At 39.5% G+C, this 14148-nt stretch overlaps 1 protein-coding gene across 1 annotated transcript; it reads left to right on the top strand.

The window, feature by feature from the left end:
* Positions 1 to 548: 548 nt before the first annotated feature.
* On the top strand, positions 549 to 4493 carry LOC128356256 (keratin, type II cytoskeletal 8-like). The gene is made up of 9 exons (XM_053316745.1): positions 549 to 988; positions 2320 to 2528; positions 2635 to 2695; positions 2786 to 2881; positions 2996 to 3160; positions 3271 to 3396; positions 3496 to 3716; positions 3810 to 3868; positions 3966 to 4493. The coding sequence occupies exons 1-9, from the start codon at positions 614 to 616 to the stop codon at positions 4097 to 4099; spliced, it is 1446 nt and encodes a 481-aa protein (XP_053172720.1). The 5' UTR covers positions 549 to 613; the 3' UTR covers positions 4100 to 4493.
* Positions 4494 to 14148: the final 9655 nt, after the last annotated feature.

The raw sequence follows: 14148 nt of genomic DNA, 5'->3' as shown, positions 1-14148 counted from the left end.
AATATGTTTTGGATAAAGAATTCAATCCAAAAGATAACACTATAGTGCAATGTTTCCATGTGAACTGCAGTTGAGGAAAGTGCAATGTTGGACTTTCATCACCCACATGTCAGGCACTGGTAAGGAATCTTGTCTGTTAATGTATTTTTCTGTTTTTAAAGTACTGTCAATTTATCTTATACCACAGGAGAAGGGTATGAAACAAACAGAAAATAATCAAATTTAAGTTTGCAGCATTTAAAGAGGCTTTGTTTCATTACATAACCACATTTTCACTCTACTACTTTCCCCCTCTCTGTCTTTTCCCTTTCAGTGTGTCCAAGAGCAGGGTGTGTCACAGCTAACCTGGTAACAATTCCTCCCTACCTGTTTTACAGGATTGGCCACTCCTGTCATTCAGAGCCAGAGGCGTGGAGGCTGGGTGGATGGGAGGCTGGACAGTAAAAGTGATAACCCAGGTTGAAGTGACTGAGGAGGATCCTCCCACTGACTCGCTATAGCCATAAAAGCAGGCACAGACCGCAGTCAGACACACAGAGGGACTTGACTCTCCTTTGAAGCCTGCTCATCTTCAATTCTCTGCTCAAAGTTGACCACCAATACCACCGCAAAAATGATGACATCCAGGAAGGCATACTCAGTATCAAGCTCTGGCGGCAGCACCAGGAGGTCCCTTGCTGGACCAGGAAGCAGCTACTCCATCAAAACTAGAACCAGTTACGGTGTTGGTTCAGGTGCTGGCGGTGCTGGTTTTGGTGCTGGTGCTGGTTATGGCTCAGGTTCCGGTTATAGTATGTCTTCCATGGGTGGTGGTTTTGGTGCTGGAGCAGGCGGTTTCGTGGCTGCACCGATCACCGCCGTCCAAGTCAACCAGAGCCTGCTGGCCCCCCTGAATCTAGAGATTGACCCCACCATCCAGGCTGTCCGCACCCAGGAGAAGGAGCAGATCAAGACCCTCAACAACCGATTTGCCTCCTTCATTGACAAGGTGGGTTCCTTTGAGCTCTATGTATCTGTCATGTCTTATACAGAATGTGTAATTTACTGCAGGCCTCATTATCTTAGTGTTGAGTACCTCCAGCTGTGAATGAATTGTTTTGTTTTTGCCCTTTAATGCATAATTTGGAAAAAAGACAGCAGCAATCTGCTTTTGGACGTTTAAACGAAACTGCTGAGCACTGTTCACTAAATCCAAACATTCTCCTTTCACTGACAAAGCTGAGTAAGCAAGACTGCTTGGAATCTTATCTCTGTGGTGTTGTATCCATCAATGAGTTACAGCCTCTGGGATTAGGGAAGCTTATAAAAATCTCAAAGTCTGTTCATGATCGTGACCCCTTCTTATAGTGGCAGCTTCATCCTTATTCTACCTTTGGAAAAAGTTGGCCTGTCAACCTGTCATAGCCTGTGGCAGCCTCTCTGCCCACTATCTAAACATGGGTGGGGATTATATTACTGTGACTCACCCATCCCCTACCTGGGAGACTGGCAGAGAGTAAAATGACCTGTCTGCACAATAGCCACAGAGTCCAAAGTCTGTTATTTGCAGATTGCACCTATCATCTGGTTGTTATGGGCAACACAAAAGCAGCAACTTCTGCTTGATTTTGATGCTACAATCACCACATATATGCTTTTACTGAATATACACAGTATCTTCCTGTGTGTAGAGTGAGCCTCTTTGAACACTATCTATTGGCACTTGGCCAAAAACTTACAAAACAAAGCACTCATCCCATAATACTGCAGCTGCTTTGTCTTCTGTGGTTTATCTGCCACACCTACATTTTTTATGGCTGGAGTGAGTGTGTGGCCTTCATAGCTTAGCATAGAGTATGTAGCATGAGTCATAGCAACACAAGAGACACAATAGGTAAAAAAAACTCTACAAATGTAGCCCAACACATCTTCCATGGAACATGTGTGTAAAAGTTGTGTTAAAGGCTTAAAATGACCCCTGTTACAACTTTTGCAACTTTTACAACTGATTGAATGCCGAGCAAGCAAAGATATGTGTTCATGAGTTACAACGGATGTGACTACAGGGTGTGGCTATTGAGATATGTATGTCTCTACTCAGTTATGCAGGTAAAGGTGAGGCACTTAAACCTGATAAAGTATACCATAAACAACACACCCTTCAAACTCATTCCGTCTGATCCACCCCTTTATGAATGATAAGATTTTTTTTATCTCTACTATACCTGAAAAGAATTCAATTGAATTACTTTACATTTATATATTGTTTAACAAATTAAAATTAATCTTTTTAAAACAAAACATTTTTTGACAATCTTCCATGACTTTGTGTCTCCTCAGGTACGTTTCCTTGAGCAGCAGAACAAGATGCTGGAGACCAAATGGAGCCTCTTGCAGGAACAGACCACCACCCGCTCCAACATCGACAGCATGTTCGAGGCCTACATCGGCAACCTGCGCAGACAGCTCGACGGACTGGGCAATGAGAAGATGAAGCTGGAGGGAGAGCTGAGGAACATGCAGGGACTGGTTGAGGACTTCAAGAGGAAGTGAGTGCTAGCATGATACAGTCATAGTTATAACATATACCCAACATGGTGAGCTAATAAAAAGATAAAAAGGGACATGCTGATGTGTTGCCTTGTGTTCCAACAGGTACGAAGATGAAATCAACAAACGTGCAGGTGCAGAGAACGAGTTTGTCCTCCTAAAGAAGGTGCGAATAGATCAAAATAAAAAACATTATGATGGCTTTAATACAGTGTGGCCTGTTATAACACTTCTTTGTAAATCAATTCCTCTCCAGGATGTTGATGCTGCCTACATGAACAAGGTTGAGCTGGAGGCCAGGTGTGATGCTCTTCAGGATGAGATCAACTTCCTCAGGGCCGTCTATGAGGCTGTATGTACCATCTAATATAATCTTCATATTACCAGTATATACCAGTATATACTTAGTTAAAGTTGATAGTCATCAAGCCATTATATAAATATGCAACAACAATTGGTTCTGTAGGAGCTTCGTGAGCTGCAGTCCCAGATCAAGGATACATCTGTCATTGTGGAGATGGACAACAGCCGTAACCTCGACATGGATTCTATTGTGGCTGAAGTGCGTGCTCAGTATGAGGACATTGCCAACCGCAGCAAGGCTGAGGCAGAGACCTGGTACAAACAGAAGGTGAGCAAAACCAGAGACTTTATCCTGTGTATCTTTTACATTTCACTTGCAGCACCTTGCAGTCCTCTGGATCATGCTTTTGGTAACACTTGTTGCATTCTTCACAACAGTATGAGGAGATACAGACCTCTGCTGGACAGTATGGTGAGGACCTTCGCTCAACCAAGGCTGAGATTTCCGAGCTGAATCGCATGATTGCCCGTCTTCAGAATGAGATCGAGGCCGTCAAGGGACAGGTATATTTCGATAACTTTTTGTGGATGACATCTTAGTATTTAAGAAGCTGCATAAGAGTCTGTGTAAATTTAAAACATCTGCGACATCATTTCTCACAGAGGGCCAGCCTTGAGGCTCAGATTGCAGAGGCTGAGGAGCGTGGTGAGCTGGCAGTGAAGGATGCCAAGCTCCGCATCAAAGACCTGGAAGACGCTCTGCAGAGAGCCAAGCAGGATATGGCCCGCCAGGTGCGCGAATACCAGGAGCTGATGAATGTCAAGCTGGCCCTGGACATTGAAATCGCCACCTACAGGAAACTGCTGGAAGGAGAGGAGTGCAGGTGGGATACATTTGAATATCTAATGTTGTTTCATGGCTGCAGCATTAGCCTGATTCTGAATTAGGTATTAATTCTACATTATTCCACCATTAGACTGGCCAGTGGAGGCTCCAGCGCAACCGTCCATGTGCAGCAGACTTCTGGAGGAGGTGGTAAGTCATTATAAGTGGTACCTTCACTAACAGATCACACTTACAAATGGATGGATAAATGATAAGATTTAAGTTTTTTTTTCCTTCTCTTCTTCAGCATTCACCAGCTCCAGCGGTGGAATGGGCTATTCTGGCGGCTATGGTGGTTCTGGCTATGGCGGCTCTGGCTATGGCGGCTCTGTCACCAAGTCCACAGTCTCCTCAACCAGCAGCTCAAGGAGATTATATTAAAAAGGAAAACAGTCTCTCTTCCCCCTCAGAAACTCTTGAATATGTCCTTTCATGGTGCTATGTAATATCATGAAGTGTGTTGTTCATCAAGAGTTGAAGATCCCAAAAATCTGTGATTCCATAAATCATGTCTGATTAAATACCCATTGGATTGTGTTACACTGCCACCACTATCAAGACCCACTGGGTGTTTTTTCTTATTCTGTACTGTTCCACATAATTTATCAAGAGTTTCTGAAGGTAATCACAGCCTTAAACACACAAGAGCCAGGTCAGTTAGCAAGACAACATGTGTTTTCTTTCTGCAATGAAAGAAAATGAGCAATCCAAGAAGTTAGAAAAACGAAAAACAAAGGCCTTAACCACTTAAGGCCTTAAGGAGTGTTAAAACTAAGCAAGGAAAACATTTGGAAATGTACTCTATGTTGTCAACTTACATACTGTTTGTACTGTAGTGCACTGATTAACTACTCTGAAAAAAAATCCTATAGCTCAAGTGGAGTGTGTGTATTTTTATTTCTGAGTTGACATCTCCATTTCTGTATTTGAGTGCTGATACTGCTAAAGAGAGCAAGTCATTGACCATCTGATCACAAGACAAATGATGATTTTTTACATGTTTACAGTTAAGGTGCAAACTTTGAACAGATTGGTTACTGCCTTGTTTTTTTTCCTGTATTGTCAAATGATTCCCTGCTTTGATTCACATTTCCGCCTTGATGATAAAACCAGATTTATTTTGTGAAGTTGCAGCAAATGACATCAAGAATCTGAATAAAATAAATCTGAGAACAAAATTATTGTATCATTTTCTCATTATTGTTGTGTTAAATGAAAGAAAGAGGATGACACAATTTGTCTCCTTCAAGCCTCCTTCCAGTTGTTTTAACAGTGAGATGAAATTTCCACACTGACAATTTCACATGAGGGCAGTGCTGTACCACTTTTCCACATACTCACTCCCTGCTTGTTTTCAGTCTTCAACATATGCACCTAATGTAAGTCTGACTCCACATTTCCATTTTCTATCAAAATCATAATTTATTAGGGTCTTAAAGCCTCAAAACATTACATTACCACTCAGAAAGAGCAGATACAAATAGAGCTAACAGAAAACCCTCCAACATCTCATTAATTAATTGGTTTCGGTTTTTCAAACCTATCTTAATACTCACGTGCCATCATGTATGTGGAAATTGGTCTTGATTGCTGTAACAATTCCTACTCTCCATACTAACCCTGAAGGTGTTACACTGGAATGCAATTACACTGTAAGAGATAGGGGCCAAAACTGAGCACCCTGGTTCAGTGCAAAAAATCATTCCAAAATTAATCTGAAACTAATATGAAGCATGAAGAGTCTTAGTAGCTAAAACGAGTCAGTATCTTTCAAAGTTACAATCTATGTAGTAACTATGTTTCGCCAGGAGGAAGCTCCGGTGGAGGGATACAATCTGGTAGTTGCTGTTTGGTTGTTACTGTTGACTCCAACACATGCACCAAGTTAACTTCAAAATTGATTTTCTTTTTATTGCAAACTTGATAATTGTGCAGTTTCTGTTTTATATGCTTTGTGCGTGACATCTCAGAGCTGATCTCCAGCTGCTCTAAGCTCACAGAACAGCTGAGCGAAAAAGTAAATCAGTAGAGATGGCACCGTTTCATCCCCTTTGTACATATTTGGTGAGCATGCAGTGTTTGAGAAACAACAGCAGTGACCTGACTGTCTGCAAATCAGACAGCTAACCTCATTTGACTCCACTGACATTAATCAGAAGCAAGAAGCAAGCTCTTATGGGGCAGGTAAGGTGTGACTGAATGTATGGAGAAAAAAACTTTAATCACATGACACACACAGAGTAGGAAGAGGGAGGGACAAAAGAAGAGGAAGAGGGAGATGGTGCAGACATTACTATCATAGTAACAAATTTGACTGAATGCTTTTTTCCTCTTTTAAGTTTGACATGTTCAGGGGCTGCAGGATATTTTTTAAATCCAAACTTTCATAAAAGAAATAACACAAGTGTCTAAACTAATAAGCAATAATGATAAATGGAGAACTGGACTGACATAAAAAAACATTAATCAGGGACAGGGACAGGCTAAGTGATCACAGGGAGCAGGGCAGAATTCATAAGACTAACTACTTCACATCCAGGGCCAAGTAAAGCTTGTGTCTGTTGTTACTGTAAGCAGCCCACACAGACAAACACAGCCAAGACGACACATAAGCAGAATTCCACCCTTGGCTATTCCCAGCGTACAATAAGAAACAATGAAGTGTGAACATATACTGTATTCTCTCAAACCGATCACACCCATACACCCAATAATTAGAATGGGAAGTGTGTAAAAATGCCTGGAGGGTTCAGCAACTTGCAGACAAACTCTGCTACCTTGCACAACTCACCAGTTACATGTGAGGTAGTGAAAGCTGCATGTGCTGCTAACATGCATGTGCAACACATACAAGTCTACACACTAAAAATGCACTTTGTTAATTTGAACTGCACTCTGTTTTGCACACACAAGTGTGTATTTTTAAATGTGCCTCCTGCACTCACATTCTGTATTGGCAGGTTACCAAAAAAAAAAAAAAAAAAAGAAAGTCAGTTTTTCATTATCACTTGAGGCTAAGAGTACTGGCACTGATTATACATTCCAGAGGAATTAAAGTTAGCTTCATTCATAATAATAATAATGCAGAGGCACACGCCAAATACAAACAGTGTAACGTTCTATCTTCTCACCAAACCAGTTAAATCACTACTAGGATAATTACAAGTGATGAATCATTTTCCCATTAAGACAACAAAATTATATTAAAAATGTCACATTTATCCCGACTGGTGAATCAGCAAAGCAAAAGTGCCTGAAAGTTCTGTCTTCTTCTTTTTGACTTGCACAAACATTTGGGATGTGCCTTTGCCAATTCTCAAGTCAACAAATCATCTTAGAAAACACAAACAAGCCCTGTAAGTGCATTACATAGCATATACGTACATCCAGACCTGCCAGTGGAAATGTCTATAATATGTCAGTCAAGCCAGAAGAGCTAAGAATAAGCAATCCAACCACCTCTTCTCCAGAAAACACATCCACTGAGAGGTTTGTGATTCAGCTGCTATTCAGAATAGAGGTGCTCAAACTCAGTTTCCTTTAGTCCAAGTAGCAGTGCAATCTCTGCTGTGCACCAGTGTAACCCTAATCCTATAACCCAGTAACTGTTGATGCTTCTCATGATCCAAGATTACCTTGATGAGGAGCAATAAAGATCAATAGTTGTAAAGTATGCTTACATCTGTAATGTTGTGCATGACAGCACAAAGAGGGGGACTGAACAATCGAAAAGCACTGGTCATCACATACCCCAAAGAGGCTGATAATATGGTCTATAATTGTTTTTTCCTTCAAGAAGATCACTGGTCATATTGTTCTGCATTTAACCATTTTGTCCGCAACACCAGATGATAGATCTCAGCAACAGGTAATGTGCCCCCAGTTAGGAGAGTACTAATAAAGAAGTCATGCTGCTACAATGGAGACAATGAACTGGCTTATTGTGTTTCTTGTTTTGTGACTCTCTTTCACCTTCCTGATGTTCAAGTATAATTAAGATCCTCTCAAATAAAGACAGAAAATAGAACAAGAAAGGAATGTTACAGTAGCAGGTGCTTGGGCCCATAAAAGCCATATCAGTTCAGAACATACAATAGTTGGACGTGAACCTATGTGATTTAAAAGATAATCCCAAAGACAAATTTGAAAAGAAAGAAAATGGTCAGGTGGAGCAAAAACACTCATATGACCCCTCATGAACTGTTTAGCTTGAAGCGTCAACTTGAAGGATAACACAAATAAACCATAAAGAGGACAAATAGAAAGTTTTGTGCTTTATTTACCTGCATCAGGAAAATTGTATAGTGTAACACGAGACAGAATTTCAATTTTGTAAGCAGATCTACCTGCTGCCTCTTGATAGGTTTTTTTGGTGGATTTTGTCTCAGACTACTTTGCTTGAGTAACTGTTGGAGTGGCATCTAGCAGAGCGGACCTTACAGAAACGGAATATAATATTCATAAACGAAATACTTTCATTAGTGTATAATCCCTTGATAATAAGAATTGTTGTGTTTTCATTACCTTTCCTAACATACAGAGGGAGGTGGTCCTCATTCACGGAGTCTGACATGTTGTAGCACCAGGTTTCTACAGTGGCCCAGTAGTTTGCAAGTTTCACAAACACCTCAACCTCCAACCTCACTGCTAGAAGCCACTAAATCCTTTACATTGGACCTTGAAGAGGCATGTCTATTTTGAGTCAGTAAAGATGAAATGGGGAAAAATCATACAACTAACTGAAATATAGATCCAAGCTGCATTGGTCTGACATCAAGACACCATAAGACATGACTGATGATCTGTTCTAAAAAAAGGATGTAATTTGTCTGATTACATATAATTATGTAATTACAGTAATTATTTACACAATGGGCGTGAAAATCATTTGATCACCTGAGGACAATAAAAAGTTATGCTTTCTGGATCAGGCCCATGATCCCATAGATACTCAACATTTGAGCCAAGATAGCCTGATAATGCTGTTTGACATAACTTTAGTCTACACCAGATACTTAGAAAGCCTGTCTTAAAGCATGTATTAGTTTCTGACCCTGGGAAAGTGGGAAAAACAATAAAATACTGTATCTCCTTTTGATGACTGATGTAATAACTAATGTATATGTGTTCACTTCCATTCACTGAATCTCTCCTAAAATTGTTTGGAACCCCCTGGGGATAATCCCACTTTGAAAACCTCTATTCTAGATAAATGCTGTTGTTGTTACATGACCCATGACGTGTTAATGTGTTAAAATGCAGCACATGATCATTTTTGAATAAGTAACTATAATAAGTTATCTATTTATTTCAAATGATACTTATAGACACAGCTGATAGTTTATATTATGATAATTTAATTAAGAATAATTGATTCTAGACATGTGTAAGCTTTTATATTATGATTGTCAGACTAGCTGTGGGCATGTAATCTCAATCACTGCACAGCAAGCAAAGTTCATTAAGAGGCTGATCTTGCCATAGAAAATGACCTTTGTTGTCTTTGCCCTTATACTGCCGCATGAAGAAGCACAATAATGAGCTATTGATTGAGGGGGGGATCTTCCCCAGGACTGGAAGAAATCCTCAGGAGTGATTGGAAAGATTGACCTTACCCTTAACCCAAGCCCAGCACCACAATCAATAAACATTACACCTTCCACAAACCCCGACACCTCGATCGATACCGGTGAATATCAGCAGCCGCAATTGGGAACACTGATGAGCAGTGTGTACAGTGGGTAAGGGTCAAATCACTTAGTGTCTTTGTCAGGTGGTAACAAGGTGAATGTGTGTGTGTGTGTGTCTGTATGTGTGTGTGTATGTGTGTTGAAAAAAGACATACTTTAGTTACTGAGCATCGTGTTGCAATTGAAATCTTTTCAGAATACTCATAACTCATATATAGCACAGTGGCGATTTTAGGTAATGACTCACAATGGTTAAATAAATTACGTCCAATTTACTTTCATCACAGTCAGTAAACGGAAAGAAAGTGTTTTTTTTAAAATCATGTGTAATAAAAAAGAATAACAGTCAGAAAGTTAGGAGAAGGAGGCCTTGAATAACACGTTTCAAAGGGAAAAACAATCTTTCGGGTGTTAACATGATGCATCTTTATTCTGAATGATGTCTTATTCTGATTCATAATTAAAATAAGAATCCAAGTGCACTTTAATTACAACCACTGTGACCTTGACCTCAATAGTATCAGTGGAGAGCTGATTACTCCCTGAGGCTGTGTCCTTAGATATGAACACAGAGAAGACACCATTAAAGGTTTAACTCACAACTGTTTTCACTTGTTGCGCCTGAACAGCCCTCTTCTGTATGTGTGCTCATACAGGGTGTGGTTTATTATCACTCCTCTCACTCTCATGATAGTTTTATTGCACCGTGCAAAGTGGGAATTCTTAGTTGGTGCTCATTCACAACAGAAAATGGCACAGTACTATATCTAATACAGCTAATAGAAAAAGCTTTCTCTATGGTACTCTTCAGTCTATCAAATCTCTGCAGAGATGAACTCCATAAAGAGGAATCCAGTGATTGTGGTGATATATATTATCAGCAGTCTTCATCATTCATCATCACTCTTACTTTTACAGGTTCATAGGTTGGTTAAAGGCTCTGCACACTCACACAGGTGTTTTCACCTACTTGATTGACACGTGCGTGACCCTCTAGTTTTAATTAGTTTTATTGCAACTTTTAGGGAGGGAGAGATAAAACATTTGTAATTCTTGTTGATTCATGACGATTAGTAACCCATAAAATTCCAACATAGCTCCACCCTTATACAACTTCAGCAAAAGTCAGAAGCCAGAAGATGTTGAAAACACCTGTGTGAGGGTGTTCAGGGCCTTTAACTGCCTGTATAGCTCAATCCAACTTCCCCTGTCACTGTCAGTATCTAATCTTGAGTCTGCAACCTAATCTGGAATGATAAGAGAAAATACTTGTGTGGCCGAGTAGCGTCTCTAAATAACTTGGTTGACAGGCACCATATCAACTTTTTGCATGTGATTCTATTAATGCTTTTTGCATAAGAATATGTTTAATGTTGTATATCAAATATAAAAATAAACAAATATGTAGTTCAGAGTTTTTTTTTTATTTATCACCATTTTGAGTCTTCATATGTGCAAGTACAGCACAGTATACTGTAGTTTGTGGTTAGCTATGAGCTTGTCCTGCACTAATGAGGATGTGTAATTACTTTAACCATACAAATAATAATGTGTGTGTGAATTTTCTTATTTGTGGCAGTCAAGGTCATGCAATCACTATTAAATTACAGAATCAATGACTGCAACCTATTTGTCATCATAATGTGTAATACTTGCTGTAAATGTTGCTAAAGGTCAATTATTACCCCTATCAGTATTAGACAAGAAAAAAAGAAATACAGAAGAGTGGGGGAGAGCAGAGTCCTAAATAAATAGATAAATGGGGAATGTATCAGTGAGGCAAAAATAAACTAAATGAAGAGAAATTAAATCATTACATAGCCACATAATAAAAGTAAGGGCTACGGTAGTTTCAATATGCAAATTGAGTAAAGCTAATATAACAAAAACCACTTTGGGAAAGAAGTAATTTCAAAGAAAATTGCTTTTGGGCTGCATTTAAAAAATCTCAGGCCTCAGGTGTGTTATTCCATTGTCTATACTGCAAAATGAGGCCTGTTTGTAATGTCACAGTATATTAACCCACATAGTCGGTAGCAGCTGACTGATAGGCTGCCTTGTGTTAGTGCTGCTGCTCGGTACCCTCCAGCTGATGTGTTGTAGCTCTTGTCCCGTGTTCAGTCACCAGCTCTTAAATGGGGGGAGATTTATAGTAATGTCAGCTGAGCTCTTGCAGCTTTAGCCTCAGTAAAAAGAACTTTTTTAGAGTATTATTTTTTCTAGATGTGATTTATAATCTTATTTCCATCTTGTTTCATGTTAAAGACACAACAAAAACACTCATCTTGCCCTTTCAATCTCATTTGATTGCATGAAGAGAGATAGTTCCTCTGTCATTGTTGACGCTCACCAGAGCATGTGTTAAACTAACTCCCTGAGTGTTTGCTTATGTGTCCTACAGCGATAGGCTATTTCTCTGCTCTGCAGGTACTGTCTTTGTCCTCTGTGACACGGCAGTGTGTTTGAGTGATGGTGCTTTGAGGTGGGACAGACAGACGTGAAGAGACAGATTGTCCATGCCAGGGCTCCGACACCAACCTATTCAGCCGGTGGAAAATGATAGATGCTGAGGCTAATTTTAAACTCTGTGAACTAAATTCCTGTTACCAGAGGCGGTGATGGGTAACTGGGGCACAGCTGGAGGGTCTAGATAAGACCTGCACTCACCTGTGTCTCCATACCTTCCTTGCCCTCTTAATTGCCACACGCTGCATAATGTTTAATAATGATGGGTTGTCAATGATTGATTGAACTGAGTGAATGGTTGCTGGGAGTAGACGCTCATTGTGATGGGTCAGGTTGGGTGGTGGCACAGATGTCGCTTAGGTTTTCCTGATGTCACATGCAGTTGCTGGACTAGACAGGAAATGTTACAACAGGTCAAAGCTGCACTGGGTGAACTACTGAACTGCACTACCTAGAAATAACTTTTAGTTTGGTATCAGAAAGCTTATCGCTTTTTAAATACCAAACGAAAGTGCAGTAAGGTGTGCCTCAACCTTACATCTAACATCTGTTAGAGGATTAGATAAAGTACCTTCAATAAGATGCCAATTTTAACATGGACTCTGGTCTCCTACATGAAAGTCAAATATGCTACACCCTGTTGCCCTGCTACATAAGGACACACTACTTCCTGCATTGCCACTCACCTTTGCATTGGATGTAAATAGTAACAATCTACACATTTCCAGAAAAAGATTGGCTCTTTTGGCACAGTTTTGACGCATGGATATAATGTAACTTGAGGCTTGATTGTGTTGCAGCCTCATATTTACCCTTTACACTGCACGATTCAGAAAAAACCCCACAGTGAAATACCTCAGCGTGCCACACTGCAACACTGCAAGCTCAATGACCTGCTAACAAGACAAATTCACTTAATTGGATCACACAAATGCAAGGTTGTTTGGGAAGCATAAAGCTGCACTGCTACAGACACTGTAGTGGACATTGGCCAAATGCATTGTACAGTGCTGACTAGGTAGTTAGCTGCTGCTTGTACCTTATCTTTTTTACTAATGATGCTGCAGGATATTATGTACCCCAACAGCTTGCAAGAACAGTTTTTTCTGGTGTGAAAGAATACATTTGAATGAATATATTTTATTTTAATTTAATTTCAATTGATCTACAAACAAAGACCATTGTCTCATTTCTTATTTTTTTCACAGAAACAACCAGCTTAACTCACTCACTTTTGTCATTGAGTGGTTCATTATTTCACTGCATGTATCCTGCAAAGCTTCACTAGTCCTGATGAGCAGCTCTTTTAGCTTAGAATAAAGGATGTTTTAACTATAACATCTGTCATCTTAGCAACATCAGCTTAACTGTCATTAAAGGTGATAAACCATAAAATGTTCATTTTAAACATTAATTGTCCTTTATTTTGTCATGTACTGTAAGCAGGTACATGATAAAGCATTTGAAACCATACAGCATTAGTCTTTACAGTGTTATTTACAAACTGATAAAGGTTTAAATATGTCCAGCATTAGATTTGATACAATTTAATACAAGTTTGTTTAACAAAAAGTTTTAAATGAAGTGTGTATTGATGTGTTATGCCTAGGGACCCTGTGGAATGTGGCTATCTGAACTCATTATCAGACGAATCAATGTGCTTGCTGATGTTGATTGGTGTCTTTGACTTTGCAATCTATTGCATGAAAATCTCTATCGACAGCTGGAGCAACAGACCATGCATAAAAATCTGAGCTGGTGGAAAACAATCGTAAAGGAAATTCTAAATTGTTAACTTTTAATGAGATCCTACTTCTGTTTGGCTTTTTTTTTGGTGAAAGTTACAGAACTTGGAGAACAGCTGGGAACCCATCTGTGCCTTTGTTTCCTGTCACCTCTCCACTTTCAATGTTTTAAAATATTTTTAAAATCAGCCGAGAACTACATACCTTTCTTAAAGTTCTGTAAAACACTTGAAAACTATTTTGTATAGTGTAAAAGCCATTAATGCTTAGAGTCACAGTGCAGTTTGAGACTGAAGATCATGTGAGGATTCAGAAACATTTTGCCATTAATTTCAAGATAATATTAATATTTAAGTATTTAATACATTTCCTGAGCAAATCGGAATTGAAACATAGGTTCTGAGTCATGGTTTCATTATGCACAGCCCAATTCTCCTCCTGAGTATTATCTTAAAGATTTGTCTACAACATGATTTAAAAAAAACAGAAAGCTCTTTATTGAACTAAGACATAATCTACTTTTGAATCC

This window comes from Scomber japonicus, chromosome 3 (assembly GCF_027409825.1).
Source record: "Scomber japonicus isolate fScoJap1 chromosome 3, fScoJap1.pri, whole genome shotgun sequence".
In the NCBI taxonomy this organism is placed as follows: domain Eukaryota; kingdom Metazoa; phylum Chordata; class Actinopteri; order Scombriformes; family Scombridae; genus Scomber; species Scomber japonicus.
This window is presented reverse-complemented; position numbering and strand designations above follow the sequence as displayed.

Bases quoted from the DNA above. Each gene is read 5' to 3' on its own strand.
- LOC128356256 (XM_053316745.1), top strand. From the start codon at position 614: ATGATGACATCCAGGAAGGCATACTCAGTATCAAGCTCTGGCGGCAGC. The intron at 2,696-2,785 runs GTGCGAATAGAT...ATTCCTCTCCAG, and splicing joins AGTTTGTCCTCCTAAAGAAG to GATGTTGATGCTGCCTACAT. The intron at 3,397-3,495 runs GTATATTTCGAT...CATTTCTCACAG, and splicing joins TCGAGGCCGTCAAGGGACAG to AGGGCCAGCCTTGAGGCTCA.